Genomic DNA, 26723 nt, shown 5'->3' on the forward strand with positions numbered 1-26723 from the left:
TGACACGCTTTGAGTATTTTAAAATTTCATTTTCATTCAAACATGTGAGCTTCTCTCTTGAATTCAGCATTTTTAATTCCAAATTATATACACATGGGATTAAAACTTATTAATTCCAAACTAGCACTTAACCTTCTCCCTTTCACAAACAAATCATATTACATTTATTTTTAAAAGCGCTACGTAAAATCCGCGATGTATAAAAACAGCCAATGCAGTACATTGAAGATCCTCCAAATACAGTCAAAACTATCTCAGAAGGCCACCCAATGTCCAGAAGAAAAGTGTGCGTCATAGGCAGGTGGAGGTCTTACACGTGTCAGTATGATAACAGGTGTCACGGCGCGGTGGAATCAGGCGCTCGTCAATTTGCGGACATGTATAGTTATGGGTATCATTTTAAAGCTAGTTCATTTGTCTTGCTATTGTTTATAAAAAGTAGGGCCTTCTCATCTATCATGAATAGAAGTCGAAGTATTTGCGATTGAAGGTGGGGGGGGGGGTGCCTGGTTTCAGAGGTAAAATTAGCGAGAAAACGGCCGCCAAAATTTGACGACTACCAAAGTTTGAGAGTCCTTAGAAACCGCAAATTTACATTTTTGTGTCTTACATCAATATTTTTCATCAAAATCCACAAAGAAATTTGTTTTTTAATGGGTCTTAAAGACGCTGAGTTAAAAGACAAAAATTGGATTAAAATTGCCACATGGACTGAAAAATGCCATTTTCTTCAATTTAATTGTTTTGACGAGTGCCTGATTTCACTATGATGCCTCATGTATTTATATTTTCAAAAATACACAAGGGAAAAAATGGGAAGTAACCATTAGTACAGGTGATTGTCTTCAACAGGTGGTTGTTGGAGCAAGTTCAACTGTATAATTCTCAAAACATGTATTCCTTAATGCATTGACAAGTCTGTGAGGTGTGTGAAAGCCCATGCCATATTATATTATATATTTTGTTTACGATATTATGACTGCACTGATGTTTAAAAAGAATCAAACTAATAAAAACACATGACATTTCATCCACTGCCACAACACATAGTATCCTGTACTCACGATAAGTTGGCCTAGTAGCGACGGTGATGTCAGTGGGTGGGGGTGCCGTGGTGTTCATGCAGTCTCCATCGTAGATGATGACATCATCAATAGCAACGTCGCCCTGCCCGCCAGCTTTGCCAATTTCTCCATCAAACACGATCTGAGGATGAACAAAGAAGGATCAAAAGTAGAACATGAAAAAAAAAAGAGAAACAAGTAAGAGAAGTATTATGTTGCAAAGAAAAATAGTGTAAAGAAAACAAAGAAGAGTTGAAGTTGTATAAGACAGTCATCCATTAATGAGGAGAAATGTGTTTGTATTATGCAAATGGATGTCTTAGACAGTATCATATACATCAATAAGGCAGCGTGGTGAAATCAGGCTTTCGTCAAAATAATAAAATTGAAAAAAATTGGCATTTTTCTGCCGGTTTGGTAATTTTTATCAAATATGTGATTTATGGCTCAAAACCTTTTATGTCCATTTAAGAACCTATTTATGCGTGGGTTTTACTGAATTACGTTGATTAAAGGCACAAAAAATGTAAGTTTTCAGTTTCCACGAACGCTCGGGCTATGTAAATAACCAAATTCTGGCGCCATTATCTCGCTAATTTTACCTCTAAAACCAAGTGTCCCCCACCTCCTTCAATTGCAAATATCTCGCCTTGTATTCAAGATAAATGGGTATTTCATTCATCGAAAGCAAGGCAAATTATGTACAACCTTTAAGGCGATACCAATAACCCCACTTGCCCAAAAATTGACGACCGCCTGATTCCACCAAGACGTGAAAGATCTTATTTTTTTAGAATACAATGGGGAATTGGGAAGTGGTCATTTGTGCAAGTGGCAGTCTGGGACAGGAGGCCGTTGGAACAAATCTTACAATATTTATTGAAGTGGTAGGAGCATATTAAAGTGAGTCTCCATTCCCTCTCCTACCTCCCCCTCTCCCCCCCCCCCCCTCTTTCTTCCATCCTTCAACAATTATGTTCAGAGAAAGTATTTTCATCAAAGCTTATTTAGTGAAACTATTTATGATCAAACCTATCAAAAAAAACATCCATTGTCAATGGGGAAAAAATTGTCTTCTTCAACAGGTGGTTCTCTTGGACAGTGTCATTATAATTTAGAAAACCGCAAGGGGGAAGGTTGGGAGGGAGGGAATGGGAAGTGGTTATTTGTACATGGGATTGTACCCCCCCTCTCTCTCTCTCTCTCTCTCTCTCTCTCTCTCTCTCTCTCTCTCTCTCTCTCTCTCTCTCTCTCTCCGTCCCCCCTCTCTCGCTCTCTCGCGCTCTATCTCTCTCTTTTCTCACTCTCTCGCACTCTCTCTCTCTTTCTCTCGCTCTCTCATTTCTCTCTCTCTCTCATTTCTCTCTCTCTCCCTCTCTCTCCCTCTCTCTCTCTGCACTCTCTCTCTTTCTCCTCCTTCTCCCCCCCTCTCTCTCCCTTCCCCCCTCTCTTCCACGTCCCCCCTTCTCCTCTCTCTCTCTCTCCCTCTGCCTAAATAAGCGTAAGAGTTAGGTTCCCACCCACCTGATAAGGCACATCACTGGTAACGTTGAGCTGGACCTGCCTCCACTGGTCTCCCTGGTCACCTGACAGTTGCCACAACAGGGACGTGCTGTTGGTCGTTTTCACAAAGTACAGCCTCAGGGTACCCACATCTGCACGCACAGACAGAAATGACAGTGTCAAACAAACAACCCAAAAAACCAACCAACAAACAAACAAACAAACAAACAAAAATAGATGATAGGAAAATGCTGAAAGTGAGACTTAACATGAGTTTTAAAAGAAACTTAACAGGTCCTTAATATGAAACTTAAAACAATTACTAAAAATGAGACTTCAAAGGTTTAAAAAAAATAAGACGTTACAATTGCTACAAATCAACAAAGGCAAGAGTGAAAGCATCCTAAAAGTTTGCTATTTTATACAATAAATTTACTAAAGATTAATATAAAATCATTTTTAAAAGGCAGTGAGGAAATTGCCTCATAGGATTTTTATATTTAAAAAAATAATGTATCCGAGATCATTAATCATAACAGAGACTAGTGTGTGTGGTGTAAAGATTAGGATTCTCTTCGCCATGCACACTAATGACTTCAGTTATATTCCCACGATGGGAGGACTTTTAATTGAGTGCCTCTATCTCTCTGTCAGGACATATCACACACAAGCCAGGGTTTGCCCTGAAGGCGGAGTTAAAGAAACTTGGTACTTTTAAAAAATGTAATTACTCAGGTGCGACAAAATGTGGCATATCGTTAAAACTATTCAAAATGTTTGAAAAAATAAAAAATCAGCATGTTCATCATTAAATTGGCTACAAGAATATGCCCTTGTTTCAATATCCAAAATTGGTACATTTCACCTGGCACACACAATAATCTAAAAAAAATAATAAATCTAGATAAATTCCACTTTGATTCATAGGCCTACCTGTAGGGAGACTTGTTTTACTATAAGATACACACACAGATACAAAGATAAAAACATGCCATAAAAGATATCATTGTTTCTAAATCTACAATACCCATCGAGTACAGACAGTTAACATGAACAGTTTTAAAGAGAGTAATTTATAATTTAATCTCTCTGCGTTTTTACGGTCCTGTACAGCCAAGAAGAACTTCCCTCTGAGACAATAAAGTATTATAATCTGATCTTAAACATGCAGCTATCGCAGAGGATAACGCCATGAGGAAAAAGACACTTACCAGCTCCATACATGAAGTACCAGAACGAGACGCAGGAGTTCGGAGTGCTGGGGATGTCGTCAGAGTACAGCCACGCCCTCTCACCGGCATTCTGGGAACTGGACTCGATGTACATGTAGTAGCCTGGGACAGGTTTAGAAACAGTTTTGTTTAGTTTTATTAAGAGTTGTACGGCACTAGCAAATAAAAAAATACATCATGTAAAAGCCCATTAATCGAGTTGTCACTAAAGAATTACATCCCGCCCCCCCCCCCCCCAAAAAAAAGAAGGCGAGATAAGGACGACAGATATTTGACAGAAAAGAGGGAAAGAGGAAACCACACTAGAGCACCCGCTAACCACTCACCTTGGGACAAGGAAAGAAGTCTAAGTGGAAATATCAGTGTGGACATCACTTTTTAAATTATGAACACACCAAGGTTGTACCGTACTACAATTCATCAGTAACTCTACTTTCCCTTTCATATTTTTCATCATCAAACATGTTCTTTTAAGAAGCTCTCCATAGACAGAAAACAATGAAAACCTTCCTGATCACTGGACCACAGCACACTCCCACGCACGCACACATGCACGCACACATGCACACACACACATGCACACACACACACACACACACACACACACACACACACACACACACACACACACACACACACACTATTATAATATATCAATGGTGTCATGCTCTAACAGTGTACTAAAAGAAAAAGGTCATCTCTTCCAAATTATACCAAGGGTTGGGATATAAAAGAAAGGATTTATACTGCCTGCAATGATTCCTATTCTCCAACCAAGTAAGTAAGTAAGTAAGAAAGGATTTTAAAACTTTCTGAGACTTTCGCAGATGATGCGACAACTGACCTGTACCAGTGTTGGAGGTGTGATCCACAGGGGGGCCGGTGCGGGACGTCAGTGTGCTACCAGAATTTCTCAACCAATCAAAATTGTCTATTGAAAGACGGGGATTGAAATAACCACACTGGTCGTACTCAAAGTCACAGGTTCCGATGTGTGGGCATGCTCCCTTGGCGATACGGATGTCATCAATGGCAATGTCGCCCTGGAAACCTTGGCCAACAACTCCTTCAAAAATGACCTGATGCAAAGAAATAATTCTTTTAAAGGATGACGTGGTGGCATCAGATATGCTTTCATGGAGACAGCGGAGAGAGCAAAGAGTACTATCAAGGATAATTAATATATGATGAAGAAAACACATAAAAAGGAGAAAAAAACCCTCATCAAAATGACAAAAGAGAAACCACAATCCTAAGGGGTTGGCAACAGAGAGCACATAAACAGATAATAAAATCTGTTGAATTTCCAAGTAATATAAAGAAGGTAAAATGGCCAGTTGAATGCAGTTAGCTTTTACGCACAAGTCAATTACTGAAGTATAGAGGTTCGTTTGTGAGCATTTCATTCGTTCCAAACACTGAGCCTGGGTTTTTGCCTCCATCGAATGTTCACAAAACCCATTAAACAACAGGTTCTACAGATATCTAAAGAAAACTCCCCTCTAGTTAGACCTTTTTTTAAAAAAAACATCACTTAACCTAAAGAACCTCAACTTGTAAAACTTTCAAAAGTTATGTAGATTTTTCAAAACACAAAGGAGTACATTTTACTGTAAACTTCTAAACTTTTCTAAAGAATCTCAAAATGTAAAACTTTCAAAAGTTAAATAGATGCTTCAAAACAAAAAGGAGTACATGTTACTGAAAGTGTCTAAATTTCTTATTAAAAATCTCATCTTGTCCAACCGCGAAGACAAACAGGAGTAAACTTTACAGTGAGTGACACTTACATTGAAGTTGCCGAGGGACCCATCAATGGTGGCTCTGCTCTGCGCCCAGAAGTTTCCTCGACCCAAATTGTCACTATTCCACAGTCGAACATCTCGACCGCTGGTCACCCGGGCGTAGACGTTGAGCTGTCCGATGTGGGCCCCGTACAGATGGTACCAGAAGTAGACGCAGTGAGACTGACTGTTGGTCACCATCACCTGGGGGCTCATCAGTTGTGCGTTGTCTCCCGAGTGACGACCAGAGGCTTCGATGTACATGTAGTAGCCTGAGCAACAAAGGAAAGGAATGCTTATCTATATCTAAATTTTATCCTTAGTTTAGTTTAGTAAGTTTTGCAGCGTTTGCAAATGCACCAGGTTCTATGAGTGCGGGAAACACAACTTGGTTGCATTCACAACAGTTCACAGCACGGCTAAACTTTACCCTTTACCCCAGCAAAGAACAATTAATGTTGAAGACCTCCGCCTTTCTTACCAAGGCCCCGGGCCAAAGGGAGCACGTTCAAAGGCTACTGAATTAACAATAACAATAACAACAACAATATCAGCAACAACATCAGCAACAACAAAAACAACAACAACTACAATAGCAACAGCAACAATAACAACAACAACAACAACAACACATCTAAACATTTTGTTTATTGAATGGAGCATTTATTTCTACTCAGTGTAGTTGTTGTTTTTTCTTAAAGTTATAAGTAATGGGGTAATAGGAGCTGTGTTAAAGGGAAACTTGTGATGGATACGGCTGAAAATTGGATGACAACACTTACAACAGATGCTATAAATAAAATAAATGTTTTTACACCCCCATCAATGCAATTTAGATCATCTAGGAGACAGGGCTATAAATAAGCTCAATAATCTCAATGGTGACATGAAAACTTGACAATGATAAGAAGCTAAACGAAACTGAGCTTTTCATTATACACAAGACATATTGTAGGCCAATACAAGATGGAAGCATTAAACAACCTAACGGACAAGATTACAAATGCATTCTATTCCAGCTATGAGGTATTCTATTCCAGGTGTGAGACATTCTATTGACACTATGGGGCATTCTATTCCAGCTATGAGGTATTCTTTTCCAGCTATGGGGCATTCTGTTCCAGCTATGAGGTATTCTTTTCCAGCTATGGGGCATTCTGTTCCAGTTATGAGGTATTCTATTGCAGGTATGGAACATTCTATTCCAGATATGGGGCATTCTATTCCAGCTACGTGCACAAACCATTTCCGTTCTGTGTTGTGTGGTCCTTGGAAGGGCCGGTGCCTGCACTTCCTGTCCCATTGGTCCATCGAGTCCAGTCAAACTTATCTGTCCTCTTTAGTTGTGCGTATCCGCACAGATCTATCTCAAAGTCACACACAGCTGAAAGTAAACAAGCAAACATGGAAGGGGTTAACATTCTGTCTACAGTAACTTTCAGAATAAAGCCATGACAAAATACAAGGCACCAACTCTTCTGTATTCACGTAAAACTCAATAATGTAGGCGCTATTAAAGTACATACAAAGCAGAAAAGGGAATTTGCAAAGTGAAAGCAGTTGAGAAAGTTAAGCTTGCATGCAAATAGTGCACATTTTCACTGATGATCCTCTTTAACTAGATACAACAGGAAAAGTGAGGGCACCCTAGTATTCTTCGAGCCATACAACTTTTCAAGCTCCTTTCACATGTAACATGTCCTGATCTTACTTCAGACTCCTAAAAGGATTTGAGTGCCATATAAAGACAAAGAACTTAAATACAGAGAGTCAAACCTCTAACTGGCACCTGTCCAAGACAATCACCTAAACAAATAACAATTTCCTCCTTCCTTCCTGCATTTTTTTCTTTATTTTCAAGACAGTGTCTAAGATGTCCACCTGCCAAAAACAAACAGTTTTTTTCTTCGACTGAAGGTAGCCATCTTGGACCATTTCAACTCTGTGTATATGTACACTCAAAAAATGACTTACGTTTGCGAGGGCATTTTCCAGATCGCAAAGAGATGTCATCAAGCCCAATGTCTCCACTGTACTCTGACCCAACCAATCCTTCAAACGCAATCTGCAAAAAACAAACAACAGCATTAACACAAACTCATTCATCACAGGCATGAAAAAAAGCGGAAGAAATTCTTACACTTGTCAATTATCAAAAAATCTAAACAAAACCTCATAGATCACAGGCATGAAAACAGTGGAAGAAATTCTTACACTTGTTAATTATCAAATTGTAACAAAACCTCATAGATCAGAAACACGAATAGTCTGAATAAATAGAGAGAAATTCTTAACTCTTCACTACCGGAGAGGTTTTCCTCACCTGGACCGGACCCTATTTCTGACCTACTTTCTTATTCTGCCTACTGTCTGACAAATTAATGATTTTTAAATTAAATTTCAATATTAGCTATATGTATTACATAAGTAAATAAAGGGGAAATAATGACCTAAATCAAAATGTTACGATCAGTATTTTGCCTGAGATTTCAGATTTGATTATTACAAAAGTAGGTGTCGGTTTTTTTAAAGTAGGGTGTGGCGAGGCAGTAGAAAAAGAGTTAAACTGGTCAATTATCAATCAACTATTCCTGGAAAAGCTCCTCACAGTTAAAGTCCAAGAAATTCAAAATAGTGTTCATAGATTTAGTACGGAGAAAATCATCTACTCCTTAGCATAGGCATACAGACAAAGTCCTTTAAAGTTGGTGTCGTAGTTCATGGCATTACATACCAGCTCAAAACTTGCATAACCAAAAAATAATACCCAAGTTTTGCAATTTGACACAGATCAGCCACCTGGTCATTTACCAGAGGGTAGGCTACCAATTTATATAATCAGGATCTAAAACACATTTTAAAAGCACAGCCGACCCCTCAATAACGACTACCTGTCCAAGACAATCACCAATACAAATTATCACTTCCTACCCCCCTCCCCCCAACAACGCCCTTACGTGTTTTTTATATTAAAATGACAATGTCCAAGAAGTCCACTTGGCTAAGAAAAGCACTTTACTTATCTAAAGTGTTTGGGCGTCCTGGATAGTTTGGTCTTTATTTAAGGCACAGTGATTCCAGCAAATTTAATTAATCATTGATATGTTTTTTAATTCCTTATCTTCAACAAGCCACTCCCAGCAGCTTGCGGTCAGAACCACTGTGTTGGTGAGTCGCTGGTAGTGGTTCTGTCTCTTTTACTGGGTGTTCATTCATTAAATGAAAAACTATCAAAATAGGTTCATTTGAGTCAGGACGAGGTGGAATCATGCACTCGTCAATTTTTGGGCATATTGAGTTAATGTTATTATCATAATTAAAGCTTGTTTATTTGTCTTGCTTTGGGGGGAAAAGTACCCTTAAATCTTCAATAGAAATCAAGATAGTTGCCTTTGAAGGAGGTGGGGGTCGCCTTGTTTCAGAGGTAAAATTAGTGAGAAAATGGCCGCCAAAGTTTGGTGACTTCTAAAGCTTTAAAATCCTTGGAAACTGTAAATTTACATTTTCTTTGCCTTTAATCAACGTTTTTCCAGTAAAATCCACACAGCAATGTATTTTTAATGGACATAAAAGATATTGAGCCAAAAGATAGAAATTCATCAAAAATTGCACGCAGGAAAATACAAATGCCGTTTTCTTCTATTTCATTATTTTGACAAGCGCCTGATTTCACCACAATGCCTCACATTTGTTTTGATTTAATGACCAATTTAGTAAAATATATATCATTTTCAGATTTTGTACCAAAAGAGGGCCCCGGCATAGTGGGTTTACCCCCTTCGGAGATAAAGAGTTAATCAGTACAAGCACTGACCTGATAGTTCTTGGTCGTCTTGATTGGAGCCTCTCCCATTCTCCAGACGTTGCCCTGGGAATCGGATCGTGTCCAGATCAGAGTGTACTTGGTTTTGTCAGTGACCATGTAGACATTCAGTGTCTGAACGTTTGAGCCAAACATATGGTACCAGAACTCCAGGCAGTTGTCTGAGTCTGTGGAGGGAGAGGCGGTTAGAGATTAACGTAAAAGTAGGAGAGTAGAAGTTGTGGAACTAAGGGAAAAGGGGACCTGATGATAATAATAATCTAATAATTTAATAGCAAAAATTAATTACATTTTTATCACGCATTTCCACTAAGAAAGTGCTCAATGCCCTTTACAACAATACAAAGAGCACAGTTCCAATACCAGATAGTGATTCTTTCCCTCCCTTCTTCTCACTCTCTCTCTCTCTCTCTCTCTCTCTCTCTCTCTCTCTCTCTCTCTCTCTCTCTCTCTCTCTCTCTCTCTCTCTCTCTCCCTCCCTCCCTCCCTCCCTCCCTCCTTCTCTCTCTTTTTCTTTCTTTATTTTATTCCCACTCCCTCTCTCTACAGTTCTATTAGCGTTACTCTGATGAATACGGCGAGAAAACTAAAAGTATGCCACAGCAAAAAAGATGAAATTTGGATCAACAGTTCGTACAAGCTACTCGATAACGTTCTGTTTGAATCTTAAGCCTGTCTAACTCTCAGAAAGACCCTACTAGTAAAACAAAGGTCAGTACCTGGCGGAGGCTGTAGGGCAGACAGAAGGACAGCCCGGTCCCCAGGTTTTTGCGGGAAGGATGCCTCAATGTACAAGTAGTATCCCTTGCCCGTTGTGTGGTCACCCGAGGGTCCGGTGTAGTAGGATGGGGTCGGCAAGTTGGTGACCGTCCAGTCAAAGTCGTCGTTGCGAGACTCAAAGTAGTCACAGAAGTTTCCACCATCAAATGAGCAGTCCAAACCTGAGGGAGGTGGATTGGGGGGGTGGGGAAGAAATGTAGTATATCAAGATCAGGATATGTACAACAAGATATATTAAACAGTGCACCACATCGTATTAACTTACTGCATAGGAATGTTCACTCCCAGTCAATTTGTTGATTATCTTGCTTAGGGACACTGGTAGATGTAGATTCCACATCCATCACAGTCTTCACGTAATTGACAAAATCGTTTTTTCTTCTTATTGGAACGACAAAATGCCTGTTCCTTGTTTTCTATCCTCAGTGTAGCAGGGTTGTGTTGCTGGTACAAAACGTCTCAATATTGAGACATCCTCGCTTTGGCTTTTGCTCATGAATTTGACTTAAGTAAATACTTCTTATTTTCTTAATTTATTTTTCTCAAAACAGCCAAAAGCGATTGAGAAAACTGTTTTATTTCTATCACCATTTATTATAATGCCAAAACATGTGGAAGCAAAACTCACTGGTCTGATTGAATACTGTGTTTGGCTGGCAGTCCAGGAAACGAATGTCGTCAACAGCTACACCGAAGGGATATCCACTGGTCGGGTTACTCTGGACGACAATCTGCAATAGAAAAATTCAACAAATATATTATGCAAATGTGAGGCCATTATAGTGAAACCAGGTGTTCGTTTAAATAATTAACTCAAAGAAACCAACATTTGTCCACCAATTGGGTAATTATAATTGAATGTTTTGTTTTGACCTCAACAGCTTTTATACCCCATATAACCATATTGATAGTGTTATGCTCTAACCATGGACAACCAAAATTGTCCAGGACGGCCACACATTGTCAAGGAGAAGTGTGGTTGTGTTAGGAGGGTGGACAGCTTGGATCATCCAACATCTGTTGTACTTTGTGCCTTCCCAAAAGCCATGATTAGTCCAGTATTTAGTTTAATAGCATTTGCAACTCAGATAGGTCCTATAAAGGTCGAAGATTAAAGGTGTTACTAGAGAAAAACTTACAAAGAAAAGAAAGATGAGAGATAAGGACAATAAATGTTTGATTGGAAAGACAGAGCAAACCACACTTCTTGACAACTTCCACTACATTCACTGCTGGTAAACAAAATCAAATCAAGGAGAATATCAAACCTGATAGCCGGCTGGCTTCTCCCCAATGTCCACTGAGTATCTTTGCCACGTGTAGGAGCTGCTGACCGTGGTGGTGCCAAACAGTCTGGTCATCTTCAGAGTGCCCGTGTCGTTGGAGTTTTGGAGGGACACGGACAGCTCACCTTTAAATGAGAGAATTTTTCTATTTCATTTTTTATAATAATATAAATGTTTTATGCCGTCATCATCTCGATTGACACTTTATTACTTTCACAACATGTACTTCAACTCAAGACAGAGAATGGCATCAGTAGTCTAGTGGTTAGGCTGCCAGACTCGTAATCATGAGGTTGCGCGTCTGGGGGTTTGAGCCTCAGACCCGACAATGTGTCCTTGGGAAAGGCACTTTACATGGATTTTCCTCACTTTACCCTGGAGGGAATGGGTACCCAGCCATGGACAGCGAAAGGTCTTATTAGCATGTTAGTGTTTAGTGCCTATTTAAAAAAATAGCAACTTTAACTATATTCTTCCCAAGAAGTTGAGATTGTTTCAAAATGCTATCAGATATAAACACATAGGCAAAGCGGACACGTTTCGGTTAAAGAAACTTTGTACAGTTTTTTTATTCACATTCATAACGATTTAGATGAGATAGTCATGTATGCCTGTGGGCATCACCTTGGTCACTGGGAGCCATTGCTCATCATTTTGGGAAGAACCTTCAGCCGTTGGGAACGACCTCTCCGGTTTAATGAGTTAAACTCTATGAAAAAAAAGAAAAAAGAACAAGCTGGTCACTGACCTGATCCAGCCCCGTTCATGTAGTAGAAGAAGGACATGCGGCAACTTGGTCCTGTGGCATGCAGCACGGGGGACAGCAAGGTCGCGGGGTCACGGGTCACACCAGTGCCATTGACAACTGTCATATAGTGGCCTGGAACCCATCACAAACACAGACAGTGAGGGAACAGTTGGGGGTGAAAGTAAAGCAAAGCCTCCCCCATCCCCATCCTCCCACCCCCACTACTTATACATTTCTTTCTCCCAAGCAGGTTGTAGTTTACAACAGGGCTACACAAAACTGGACACATTTCGCTAAAAACAAATATAGTTAATAGCAATACTGAAGTGACACAGAAAAAGCAGACCATATCACAACCCCCAAAAAATCAAAGACCATATCACAACTCCAAAGAAATCAAAACCACTTGAAAAGTCAGAGAGTACTTTGGGTGATTTTTGGCAACTCAATAAAGTCTGTATTAGAGGCTACATTCAACGTTGTCCCCATCTGACAGAATACTCTGCCACATAAGTTTGTGTCAGACAGTTATCACATTCCTGGAAAATGTCACATGGAATTTGGTAGAGAATAAACCTTGGAATCTGAAATACCAAGCACAATCTAAATAATGCACCATACTGCTTCCCCACCCCCAGTCAAAAAAGACATATACACACACACACATAAACAGACACACATACAAATACACACATACAGGCACACACACACACACACACACACACACACACACACACACACACACACACACACACACACACGCACATCGCAGAAGCTGAAACAGTCTCTGAATCTTACCTTGACCTGGACTGTTGAAGGTCGTATCAACCAGCGGCCTTTGCCCTGAGGCAGCCTGTGTGCTCATGTTGAACCATTTGTACACACTAGTACTGGTGTCTCTCCATCCACACAGTGATGTCTCAAAGTCACATGACCCTGGGAGGGGTAAAAATAAAAATTGTACGTCCCATCAACATGAAAATGTTATTTAAGAGGTGGGACCTACGAATTTAACTTCCGTATCCAATATGACTGAGCCAGATCGGTTAAGAGCCGTGAAAACTCCACAACATGATCAGAGTTCAAGAACACCCAATCTTGGATTCAAACCAGGGATATCTGTTCTGTAGTCCAGTATGATAGCGACTGAGCTAACAGAGCGCCCTTAGGATATTACAACATTTTATGTATCATTGTCAAAAAACAATTGCTTAAGTCCTTTTTCAACTTACTCGTTTTTTAAAAGTAAAAATGCCTGTTACTTGGCTCATATCCCAAATATAGCAGAAAGTCTTTAATAGTGTAGGCCTATTTATATTTCAGTTGAAACATTTCCACTTTTGGTCAAGTCTTAACAATGATTCTGGTAAGCAGAATTTTTGTCTTTTAAACTTTCTACAAGACAAGAAAAAATGAATTGGGTAATTGTGTTATGACCGTAAAATTATAGTCTGTTTTGCAAAAAAGCAAACTATTCAAATGTGTAAAGCTTTCTCTTTCAATACCTTGCCTACTCCTTCACTTAATGGGTTTCTAGATGAGATATTCTAAACATTTGAAGGAAACCACACCCAAGACACAACTGAAAAAAGACAAATCTAAAACTAGAGAAATGTTTTACATACATGACATAACAAAGGAGAACTTAAGAACCAAAACAGTGAGCAAGACGTGCAATTAGTTGTACTAACATTGAAACCCAAACCACGGTTTCACTTTACGAAATATAGTCTAAAACGTCAGAGCTTATTAACACTTACAGTACCGAAGGTTCATATGTGTAAAACCCTCAAATATCGCACCAGTTTAGAACCCCAAAGCAGTGGTAGAATTTTTTTTTAAATTAGAAAAACGTTTGCAGCCCAAGAAACATACTTTAAAAATTCACAGAGGTTCATCAACTATTCAGCTATCATATAGAGTGATTTCCTTTATCATTTACTTCAGTGCAGTGTGTCTATTCGTTGTTTAATTATGTTTAGTGCACCTGGTTGCATTGACGACTAAAGTCACCAGGGATAGTGAGCGCATACAACGGCCTGGTGACTAAAGTCGCCGAGGGTATTGTAAGTGTTAATATTTAATATAACAATTCATGTTTCTCATTACCACAAGACCTTTGTTTCAATCAACACAAAAGTTTTTTTCCCCCTCTCGCACAAAGTGTGTCGAAATCAAACAAAGTTTGCTTTAAAACATAGTTTGAGACTCCTCAAAGGCTAGGGTTCTACCTTTTTAAATAGTTTATTCATAACTGACTAATTCTCCTCCATACACATACTTCCTTGAAACATGACAAGAATTTAATTCATGCTAAAACAGATTTCTTTCAAGGATCCCCGGATCAACCTCAGCAATTATATTTTTTAAAAGTTGACCTATGAGTTACAGGGTTAATAAATACAAAACATAATTGATTTGAGTTTTACTGACTAGACTGGCATCCATTTTCTTTTCATATTGAATTTTTAAAAATGAAAGTAATATCTGAGGCAGCGTGGTGAAATCAGGCGCTCATCATAACAATGAAATAAAAGAAACAGGCATTTTTGGGGGTATTGGACAATTTTTTTATTTTTTTGGCTCAACACCTTTTCCACCCTTTTATAAATGCATTTCTCTGTGTGGATGGTACCAAAAAAACGTCCATTAAAGGCACAAAAAATGTAAATTTTCAGTTTCCAACAACACAAAGCTTTGGAAATTGCCAAACTTTGGCGGCCATATTTTTGCTAATTTTACCTCACATACAAGGCGATCCCCACCTCCTTCAAAAGCAAATATTTTGACTTCCATTCAAGATAGCTGGGTATTTTTTTTTGCCAAATGCAAGACAAATGCATAAGCTTTAAGATAATAATTATTAATAACTCCAAATGCCCAAAAATTGACGAGCGTCTGATTCCACCTCATTGTAACAAATATATAATTTAAATTCTATTTTTATCTACATGTGTTATTACCATTCCTGTACAGCTCAAAAATATTTTCCCCTGGGACAATGAAGTATCATCATCATCATCATCATCATCATCATCATCCTCATCATCATCATCATTATCATCATCATCATCATCATCATCATCATCATCATCATCATCATCATCATCATTATCATTATCATCATCATCATCATCATTCCAAAATATTTTATAATAGGCCTACTTTCAATGTTTCACCACTACGTGCTTTGTCAGGAATATTTAAAAAGTAATATTGAATAAGAAAATCATCATCATCATCATCATCATCATCATCATCATCATCATCATCATTATCATCATCATCATCTCATCTTACCACACAAGGCTTCATCCGTCCCATCATTACAGTCCAGCACAAAGTTGCAGACAGACGTGAGAGGCAGACATTTGCCCGCATCACATGAGAAGTTGGAGCCACAAGGTCCTGGGGTTGTCTGTGTTGGGCTAGCCACAGTCGGGAGCAAGGCTGGCAAGACACCATCGGTTATTTTACACAGCAACAACAATAAAACAACAACAGCAACAACGGCAACAAAAACAATAACAACAACCATATCACAATGACAAGCATCATCAGACAGGCTTTGACGTGGAATCCACAAGGAAAATATAAGAAAGGAAGACCAAAGATGACATGGAGGCGAGCGGCACAAGCGGAAATGGAATAGGTGGGGACATCAGGGAAACAAATAGAAAAGGATGCACAGGACAGAAGCTGGAGAAATCTTGTTGGTGGCCTATGCTCCACTGGGAGTTAAAAAGGGCAAGGGAGACATCAATGACAACTACTACTACTACTACTACTACTACTACTACTACTACTACTACTACTACTACTATCGCTACTATTACTACTACTTCTACTAACATTGTTACTATTTATTGCTGCTGCTGCCAAACCTATGCCTACAATGTAAGATTGAGTTAGTGAAGTTCAGTTGCTGTTTATGATGACTCAGTAAAATAGTGGCAACAGAAATGAAACACAAGACTGCGCAAGCTGGCAAGACACAGTCATTTATTTTACAGAACACAATATTTGGGGGTGCAGACTGTTGTTTATACTGAATAAGCCCAATAATGGCCACAGAAAAGAAGTGGAAGAGAACACGTACCAAAGCACCTACTAATCACCCAAACAGTGCACCATAACAAATATCGAATATATTAAAACAGTATTACATATTTCTGCATCATAAGATTTTCTTGGAACTGAAAAGTAGAAAATCTTATCCAAAATTCATTTAAAGGCTGACTGCTGGTGGCTGCCATGTCCAAACATAACACATATAACTTGCTCCTCAGTGCCCATCCCCCCTCCCTCCCCCGAACTCATTCCTGGGCACATACGAAGATATGCGGCAGACATTTAACTTGCAGAAGAGTCAAGCACTTTATCTTTTGATTCAGGTCTAGTTCTCACCCCCTTGAAAAATAAGTTTGAACTCACAGTTGGTGCTGAACTTGCAGGAGGGTGTCATAGACACATCGTCCAGAGCAATATCCCCGGTGTAAGACCTGCCCTTCACAGCCTCGATGACCACCTAAAACAGAAATATGAGACAAATTCACAACTCTGCAACTCTCTCACAGACTAAAATGATGTTCATAACAGTATACTTAAGAAATCTTTTGTGGTTTTGAGAAACTATTTTAAAAAAACTAAAACTAAAACAACAAAACTGAAAATGTCTCAATAATTTAAGATTGTTCGTTTTAAACAAAAGTACCCTACTATATTGAAGATACAAAACAAGTATGATAAAAGACATTTTTGCTTTACCTATAGCTAAAAACTAGGGGGGGAAATGACATACACACTTGTGTTGTGACCTATGACTCTAAACGTCTGCATAAAATGAAGCACATCAACACAATAACAGTCATTTAGTACAGGCAAAGTGTAAGATAAACACACAAAAACAACACAGATGACGAGAAAATGTAGGACCTACTAGTAGTGCCCTCCAACTGCCCTCATAGTCTAAGCAATAATATGCACAATTTTTTTAACTGTTTATCGATTCTTGCTCTTGTCAGACAGTTACGGACATGGGGCCAGGATGTCAAGAGTCGGCCATAGCTTCTAAATTACGTCTCATCTGAGATGCTGCCAGAAACACGTCTCACACAAACACACACATACACACACACACACACACACACATAAACATACACTCACACATACACACACACACACACACACACACACACACACACACATATGTATATATATATATATATATAAATATATATATATATATATATCACAAACACACACACACACACATGCACACACACGCGCGCGCACACACACACACACACACACACACACACACACACATGCACTCACATACACACACACACATACACACACACACACACACACACACATACACACACAAACACAGACCTGGAAGTCCGAGTTCTCCGTAAGCGGAACAATCTGGCGCACCCACTGATTGCCTTCATTTCCAGTCCGAACGAACACCTGCTTCATGGGTCCGTTGGCCGTAGCTCTGGTATAGACATTCAAGGAGCCAACTGTCCCACCGTACATGTGGGTGTAGAAGCGAAGCTGGGGGTGGAACAAGATGAGAAAAACACATTCTGTAGGAACAACGAAAGCTGGGAGAGAAGGGATTTCATTTGTATAAAAGAACATCTTATTATTGTTATTATCATTATTTCGGCTTCACTTATTCAACACGAGTGCTCCGAACAGCCAAAGCTTCTTCCTAAAAGGACGTGCAACGCCCCTAGCAGCCAGTGTGATTGACACAGATATAAAGATGTGTTTCATCTAAACAGCTGGTAATGCAAATAAAACTTTATACAAAGCTTCTCTAAGGGAAGCTAAACTCCTTCACCTTTCTGTTTACATGTGTTCTTTGTCTTGGGTTGAAGCAAATGTTAAGAAAGTAGTTGTGTTGAGTTGTAAAAAAAAAATATATTTAATTATGTCAAACCATGGATATCAATTCCAGGGTCAATGACTTAAAAGCCCCTTTCAACATTGCAACTTCTTTTAAGAAGAGGGACCTCCAAATTTATAGTCTATCTTTGATAAGACTGAGCCAAATGGATGGAGAGCCTTAAAAACTCCTCAAAACAACCCAAGTTTAGAATGTCTGAGTTTGAACCAGGACCATCCGCTCTGTAATCCAGCATGATAGCAACTGAGCTGCACATCATAAAATACCGATTCCAGTGCGTGCTAGAAAAAAATGACTGCACTGCACTTCGTTGCATCATCTTGAGTCTCCTCAGGCATTGTATATCTATATATATATATATAATATCCTTTTCCCTTCACAGCCATTTTCTTCTTTACTACATATGCCAACTACCTCTAAAATGCATCATGATCTTAACGTAACTGACCAAGTCATTTCTATTTCAGACTTCTAATTGCTGGTATGATAAAAACACCTGTTATTTGTTTTATGTTCTCAAAATAGCAAGGGTTTGTTTTATGTACTGAACATTCAGTTTTCACTGCCACTGCAAGTCACAAAGGTGGCTAATATCACTGCTTTTTTAAAAAAAATTCTGAAAACATTTGTAAGATGACTTGAGCAAGAATCTTATGACTGTGATGAATCTTTGTACCGTACATACCTCACATGATGACCCAGAAATGGTAGTGGCGGAGAAAATAGGACTGATGAGCCGAGCCTTGTCCCCGGTCTTCCTTGGCTGAGAGGTCTCGATAAATACATAGTGACCTGCGTCATAAAAGAAACCAATGTTATTTCAGCAATTTTTACCACAATATCAATGTTCTTATGATCTGAGCAAGTAATTGATTTCTCAACAAAAAAACTTCTAAAAGTGACCCAAAAAATGTTCCCTGCTCAAAATGAACTTCTGGTTTAATTCATTGCTAAATAAGCTATAGTGGAAAAGTACATAATAGGTGCACTTGTTTTTAAAAAATGAAACAGTTTTATTTTTCTCTCCCCTGAAAAATTCTGTTTTCTTGACTTAGCATGTTTGAACAGGTTGCCGATGAAATGGACTTTTCAAATAGATATGAGATGATGACAGAGATTAATTAAAATAGAAAGCAGTAGATAGAATTGAACTAGAGAACAGGACTAGAGAACAGGAAAGACAGTGAAAGAAGAACATTTTAGAGAAGAAAATGATTCCATTGCTGTCAGTTTTCCAATTCGGGACTTATTGAATGAGACGCAAAAACCATACTTCTGGATCACGAGAGCCCCACTTTTAACTGTTAAACCTGGTAACATTCAGTAGATGATCACGCCCAGATTCTGCTAGACCCAACCTACCCTTGGTAGTCCCTCTCGTGTGATCCCTTGTGGGTCCGGTGTCGTCAGAAGTCGTAGAGCCTTGTTGGCGCGTCCAATCAAAGTCGTCAGTGTTATCCTGACTCCACTGGCCAAAGCTGTACTCAAAGTCTGTTCGCATTGGGTATGCACCTGGTGTGTAGGTGTGAGAATGGTGTGTTGGGAGGGGGGGTTATGAAAGTATGGATATGTGTGTGGGGGGGGGCGGCGTGTATGCATGTGCAGGGTATGCATGATTTGCGTGTTTGTATGTGTTTATAGGTTTGGATGTGTTTGTGTGTATGTGTGTGTTTATGAGTGCACGTAATGTGGGAGGTTGGGAAGAAGAGAGAAAAGACAACCATGTAAATCCCCAAAGTTAGGGTTGCTTTACAGCATTATGAGGTACAAATATCACTTAACATGATACAAATCCTAACAATAGAACAATATTTACCAGTATCATCATGCAGAGCTCCTTTTTAAACTGATTCTATCATAATTTACTCACCTTCACACCCCAGTGACATTGTAAAACAAATTTCTAAAAAAATGGCATTTTTTCTTTCTTTTTCAATCATTCTTTCCGTTTTAAGCACAGATAAGACCAGTACTGTGTACATATCCCCCATCAATGTAGACACAAAGACCATTCACAACAATAATAGGTCTAGGTGCAGATGAGCTTTGGCCCATCTACATGAGACTGTCGCTACACAGTAAAGTGGAAAAATACAAGGTGCTCTGATTTAGTGAAAGATGACTAGTGTTCCTATTTCAACCAACCAGGTTTTACTCAGACATTCCCTTACGTTAACGCAAATAAAACTCTCTAGTTTACATCATTTATGGTAAAGGAAAACCTTGTATGTTTTAATTACTTTATGTAATGGTATGATCCAAATCCATCCATATCCTTCCCTTCCCCCATCCCAGTCCCCCTCCTTTTTGACACTTACTGAGCATTGACCTCTATGAAAGCACTTGACTGTCACCTTCTTTTCTTATTTTGTATTTTGTCTTATTTTTGGAGAAGGCTTTGGTGCAGGAGCTTTTTTGCTTTTTATTTTTTCTTCTTTTTTAAATATTTTTTTTCTTTTTCGTTTTCCTTCTGAGAGAGGGAGGGGGAAGAGGAAGGGGGTTTATTTTAGTTGGGGTTTTTTTTGTTTCTCAGATTTGTTTGCTCCCTTTTGATATAAAGTTTCACAATAAAAACAAGACAGAAAAAGTCTCCAGCTTGACCAGATAACAAGAGTGGTGAGAGTAGTGTAAAGAACACAGAGCTTGCCGTTGAGCGGCGGTATGCGCTATACAAATACTATTTGTGAAGTGTGCTGACAAAATGAGTTACATCTCGGATTCAAGCCTTATGAAAAAAGATGCATTTTTCTGATAGGTGAAGATTTTAAAATTTATAAGAAAAACAACAAAAGGCATGTTATTGTTAAAGAATATGGCATCAAAAGAAAACCTACAAATTTGACCCTAGTGTTGATTTTCAGTCAATTTCTTCATTTGTAAATTGTGAGAAGTAACTCTGTTTGTCATCCCGCCTCACATTTAGCTTATTATATATTATTATCATTTGAGAACGGTAAAGGCTGCTTACTGCAGTTAGCTTCGTCACTGCCATCTCCACAATCATCAGAAAAGTCGCACACTTTGACGGCGTCCACGCATGACTTTCTGGTACAGGTGAACTGGTTGGAGGCACAGCTTTTTTGGACCACTGAAACACGCAGATTATATAAAAATGAAATATAATATATTATATTATTATATATAATAAAAATAGTAATTAGGAATGTGATGATACTGATGATGATGATGATGATATTTACATCTTTTGTCTTTAAATCAAGCAACATTCTCCCTACCTACTCTGCTTTTTAAACAATGATGATGATGATGATGACGATGATGATGTCGATGAGTCTAATCTAATCATTACTTTTTAAAATATTCCTGATGAAGCCATACAGCGAAACGTTGGATGCATTTATATGATGTATTTTGGAAATCCAAGATCTACTTACGTCTCAACCCTTTTTATTCTCTGTTTACAATGATGATCATGATGATGATGAGGATGATGATAAAGGCAAAAGTAATGATACTAATAAGGCATTATGAAATTGACCCCTACAATAATGATGATGATGGCCAGGATAACGATAATAATGATCATAATGTTTATAACAACAATACTAATTGCATTGCTGATAATAATACAATACTTTTGATTTTATACACAGCAAAGACTGAATCTTGATTAAGTATTGTAAAGCAATAAAACTTACCTGGGTAATTGCAATGAATAAATGAAACGTCATCAATGGCAATATCCCCGAGTACACTGTACGATCTTGTGGCTCGGAACAGAATCTGGACGGGAATAAACACAACATAATAGCAATTATGAAAGAGAGTGAAAATAAACTAGAGGCAACAGAAATGTGGATTCTTAGGAAACGGTTGAGAATTTCATGGAAGGAAAAGAAAACCAAATAAGATTATGCTGAAAGAAAATATTGTGGGATGGTCACGAATAAAAGCAACTGAGGAGAGACAAAGGCAGTTCCTTGGACACTTTGGCCCTCACTCGAAAAAACAGTAGGGAAAAGAGGCAGAGTTAAACCAAGAATAATTTAGTAAGAGAACTTAAACAGATAGGTGATGGGAAAAGACCAGGATAATATGGGTTTTTTTAAAGAGCAATGAGAGACAAATCATCTGAATGGAAATAAATATCTTCAGCATCTAAAACAGGCAGAACAATAGTGAAACGATAATGTTCAAGTTATTATATCAATAACCATATTATTATTTTGAAGCAATATCAAAATATATCCTAATGATGATTGTAAAGCTGCTATAGAAGGAAAGAGTAAACAAAAAACCTTCATCTAAAAAAAAGTCAGTGACTGTTAAAACATAAGATAAGATAAGAACCAGTGTAGAAGTAAAATGCTACATTACTGACACACCACACCTCAAACGTTTTTCTAAATTCATTACTGAATTAACTAAATGCACATGTTCTAGACACTTCAATGAATGGGAAAAAAGTCAAAGTAAGCACAGAAATCTCAAGACAAGACAAAATAAAAGCTAGTATAAACATATAAAACTGCAACAGTACCAACACATTCTTAGAGGGTTTTACGGCGCTCGCAACTGCATAAGGTCATATGAGCGCAACCCAACACATTCTCCTCAAATGTTTTTCTCAAGTCATCAATAATTCAACACTTGAAACAATCAAAGTAAGGGTAGAAACCCTGAGATACAAAACCACATACCCTGAACGGCACTGCAACACGTCCCAAGTCCACAAGGCCTTTCTGCCACTTGTTGCCCTGGTTCCCAGTTTTGTCAAACAAGACTGTGTCTTCCTGAGACTCTCTTATCACAACCATCAGACGACCGATGCCTGAGGAAAAATAGGTGAAGGGCATGCAAACAGACACATTTTGATTGTTAGTCCTTCTATTTCTAAATACTCTTCCTATTGGGATGTGCTTGTGGTTATCAATTTACAGCATTATTGATATTATTATTATTGTTATTATTATTATTGTTATTATTATTATTACTATCATTATTATTTTTATTATTTTCGTTATTATCCAAACAGCGCTGATAACAGTAAGAGAAAATGTTCAACTAACTACCAAATAGTAATTGTTTGTTTGAGTAATGAGAAGCACAGTGACACAAAAAAACAATAATGTTTATTTAGTGTAGGGAACAAGAAAAAGAAACATCCAGAAAAAATGGATGGAAAGAACAGAGAAGTAGGACCTGCCTCTGGTGCTATCCAGTCACCCACATAATTCTACCAACAACGAAGACTCACCAGAGCCGTACATATGGTAGAAGAACTGCATCTGGCATGAGGCTGGGGATGGGCCAAACTGAAACAGTGTCTTGAGTTCTGCCATACTGTTACGAGACCCGATGGAAGCATCCACGTATAGATAGTAACCTGGGGACATAGTAAAACACACACACATATATATATACATAGTATGTATATATACATGTATTTAAATATATTATAGCCACTTGATACGGAACAGCATGAACAAAAAATTGACACTGAAAAAAAAACATGTGTATTGGGAAAATCAATCATGACACATTAAAGCTGGTGAGAAACAAAATAATGTGTTCTGTCACTGATTTAAATTTTGGACAAAGTGGTCGAATCCCGTAGATCTGCTGGTAATGCATTCTACAGGTTATGTTTTATGTCTCTTTTGGCCAGCTAAAAACATTTTTAAAATGAGATTTGCACAATCGATCATAACATAATCAAAATGTGTGTAAAGAGCCTGAAGCACTGTTTGCAGACCTTGTGGATTATTGTTGTGGTCGTAGGTTGGGCCTGTGTTGGCAGTGGCCGTCTGGTTCTTGCCTCTCTGCCACTGGAAGTCTCCTGTACTGGTGTCCACCCATTGGCACCAGTCATACTGGAAGTCACAGTCACCTGGTGAGAATAATAAAAACAAGATTAATCTTCATTACCCAGGCTCTGGTATATTGGTTTGGTGTTTCACACACATACATGCACACACACATACAAACACTCACACACACACACACACACACACACACACACACACACACACACACACACACATATGCATTCATATCCTCTCTCACCTAATCACTCTTCCACACTTATATATACATGCACATCTCAAATATGCTTACACTCATAAACAGACCCAGTTATGATATAAATGAACAATAATATACAGTTGACAAAAATAATCATGCTTTCTCTACTTACCACAAACTGTTTCATCTCTGAATGTGGAAGGGCAGTCTCGTTTGAAGTCACAAACTTGTGATGAAGGAATCATTGTGTTGTGGGCATCTCCACAGCTAAACTGCTTGTTCTGTCCTGTAAAAGGCCACATGAGGAGGAGTGAAATAGTGCCGTAGATCATAAATAATTTATCTATAGAGGCACCGGCCATGCATGTAGGGGTGCTGTTTCAGCCAAAAATGTGCCATAACGACTCGGATATCACAAAAGTACCGGTAAGACTCACGCCCAGTGCAAATTGACCCATTCCTTAAATCATGGCCTATGAAGAGAAAAAAAAACAGTGTAAATCCACCAACAAAGTTCTAAGCTATAAAAAAAAAGAAGTATTATCAATCGAGTCAGGGAAAAAACCAGCTCAAGAAATGTTTTGGGACACATTCAAAGACAGGATTAATGATTTAGACCAGAATTATAGCTTGTTGACAATATAATCCAGGACCAAAGTTGCCAAAAAAATCAATTCTCATCAGGGGGGAATAGGGGCCTATACAGCTTTGCAGTGAGACACAGACAAATTTATAACATATTGGCACACTTCCTTTATAGTGTTTACCAAGATGATACTTATAACTCCATATGCTCAAAAATAACAAACACAAAAAAGAGGAGCAATAATTACAATGGAAATTTGATAAGAAAGGAGGAGGAGTAAACCATACCAGAACATGCGCCAACCACCCATTCTTTAATTCTTTATTTGGGTCAACAAAGGCACACCAAGTATTGATGCAATAACAATAATTTAGTACAAGAACAAATAAGACAGACAGACAGACAGACAGACAGACAGACAGACAGACAGACAGACAGACAGACAGACAGACAGACAGACAAAAAATGAAGGAAATGAGCAGTAGTAGAACCAACCAGTGTTGCCCTCTAACCACCTGCTTATCTACCTGTGACTCAGGTCCATAATGCCTCATATCTGGACTAGTAGGAGAGAATTCTCAAGAATAATAGAAATCCAAGAATTCCCTGAACAGTAGATGGAACACCTACCTGCTAGACAGGAATCATCCGTCAGCTGGAAGTCATCTAGAGCAATGTCGCTTGTGTAGCCATTCCCGATAGTCCCAATAACAGAGATCTGATGAGTAGAAAAAACATGAGAGAGGGACAGGCATACTTTTCTGGGTATCTTATCATTAACTCTTTTCCAAACTAACCCTTAAGAATCAGTCACCGCTCGCATTGGTCTTTGATGTGATGCCAAGGAAATTATGCCATTTTGGGTTTGTGCTTACAGGACCCGTTATTATATAACGTTTCGCTGGGTGATTCACCCAAGTGTGTGCGTATGGGTCTGCAGGCTTGGGGGCATACAGGCATGCATGAAGGTGTACAGGGGATTAAATGGAAACGTCATATTTTAGTGATTTTGAGAAAGCATAGCTTTAAAGTTTTCAACTTCATGCGTTTAACAAGAATGCAAAATTTTCTTTGTTCATCTTTACATGGACCCTGCTGTTTTCTTCCTTGTAAAATTTTATGTTACCTTAAACTGAAGTGTCATGAAGCCCAACAGGGCATAATCAAAAATAATTCTTTGAAATGTGACTGCCGTTTTCTTTTTCCTGTAGTTTTCATACAAGGTTGTATATTGTTTCTTGGCAACTTATTCATCCAAGACCTAATATTCTGCTCTCAGCTGACAGAATGCCTTTTTTAAAATTCACAGCACTTTCGAGATAAAGAGTTTTTTTGTCAGCGTAACCATTTAAAAATAGCGTTCTTCCAAATTTTGAATTCTGATTTATTCAAAAAGTAGTTGCCTTTTCATTTAGATTTTTTCACACAAGTAAGGTAACTGATCAGGCCTTCGATTTAGCGAACAAAAAATAGGTTTAAAATTTGGCACCAAATTGATAAATTGATTTTGTCAGCTTATGGCAGTACAGGTAACACACTCCATGGAACATTACAACAACTGCAGCAAAACTGCGCTTATAACTAAATGATATTGAACAGAAGGGCAAGAGCCTGGCTGTTGTTGGATCGATAACAACAACAACAACAACAACAACAACAACAACAGCATCTGCTATTTGTGGAAAAGAGGACTATGCAAAAATGATCTCCTAGTTCTTCCTCTATGGATAAGAGTAATAATCTCAGCACTGAACACTCACAATAAAAGTGTCATCTGGGAGTGAAATGTTGACCAGGGCTTGCTTCCATGTAGATCCTTGTGGGCCAGACAAAGAGAACAGGAGCTTGGAATGACCATCGACGATTGTCTGTGAATAGAATAATGTAAGACTTAGATATATAGACTTGTTCCTGGTTGAATATTGTTGAGATTTAACTCTTTGACTTTGAGCCCTGACCTCCTGGGAATACCGTGCCTCTCTGCCTGAGCTCCAAAGCAATATATTACTAAC

At 38.6% G+C, this 26723-nt stretch overlaps 1 protein-coding gene across 1 annotated transcript in view; it reads right to left on the reverse strand.

Annotated features, from left to right (window-relative positions):
• Positions 1-26723, reverse strand: part of LOC101860497 (MAM and LDL-receptor class A domain-containing protein 2-like) — a gene marked incomplete at its 5' end in the record, with an annotated part of 192461 nt that overhangs the window by 33200 nt on the left and 132538 nt on the right. The window contains 26 exons of the mRNA XM_035969949.1: positions 1065-1206; positions 2589-2719; positions 3719-3901; positions 4644-4930; positions 5546-5855; positions 6827-6967; positions 7558-7648; positions 9398-9573; positions 10126-10347; positions 10815-10917; positions 11455-11597; positions 12221-12352; positions 13019-13156; positions 15521-15670; positions 16655-16748; positions 17618-17782; positions 18826-18932; positions 19503-19652; positions 21109-21228; positions 21800-21884; positions 22802-22932; positions 23359-23518; positions 23747-24020; positions 24294-24411; positions 25342-25429; positions 26472-26579. Of these exons, the coding sequence (XP_035825842.1) occupies positions 1065-1206; positions 2589-2719; positions 3719-3901; positions 4644-4930; positions 5546-5855; positions 6827-6967; positions 7558-7648; positions 9398-9573; positions 10126-10347; positions 10815-10917; positions 11455-11597; positions 12221-12352; positions 13019-13156; positions 15521-15670; positions 16655-16748; positions 17618-17782; positions 18826-18932; positions 19503-19652; positions 21109-21228; positions 21800-21884; positions 22802-22932; positions 23359-23518; positions 23747-24020; positions 24294-24411; positions 25342-25429; positions 26472-26579 (3949 nt within the window). The remainder of the gene's footprint in view (positions 1-1064; positions 1207-2588; positions 2720-3718; positions 3902-4643; positions 4931-5545; positions 5856-6826; positions 6968-7557; positions 7649-9397; positions 9574-10125; positions 10348-10814; positions 10918-11454; positions 11598-12220; positions 12353-13018; positions 13157-15520; positions 15671-16654; positions 16749-17617; positions 17783-18825; positions 18933-19502; positions 19653-21108; positions 21229-21799; positions 21885-22801; positions 22933-23358; positions 23519-23746; positions 24021-24293; positions 24412-25341; positions 25430-26471; positions 26580-26723) is intronic.

Source organism: Aplysia californica, unplaced genomic scaffold (assembly GCF_000002075.1).
Source record: "Aplysia californica isolate F4 #8 unplaced genomic scaffold, AplCal3.0 scaffold00200, whole genome shotgun sequence".
Taxonomy (NCBI): Eukaryota; Metazoa; Mollusca; class Gastropoda; order Aplysiida; family Aplysiidae; genus Aplysia; species Aplysia californica.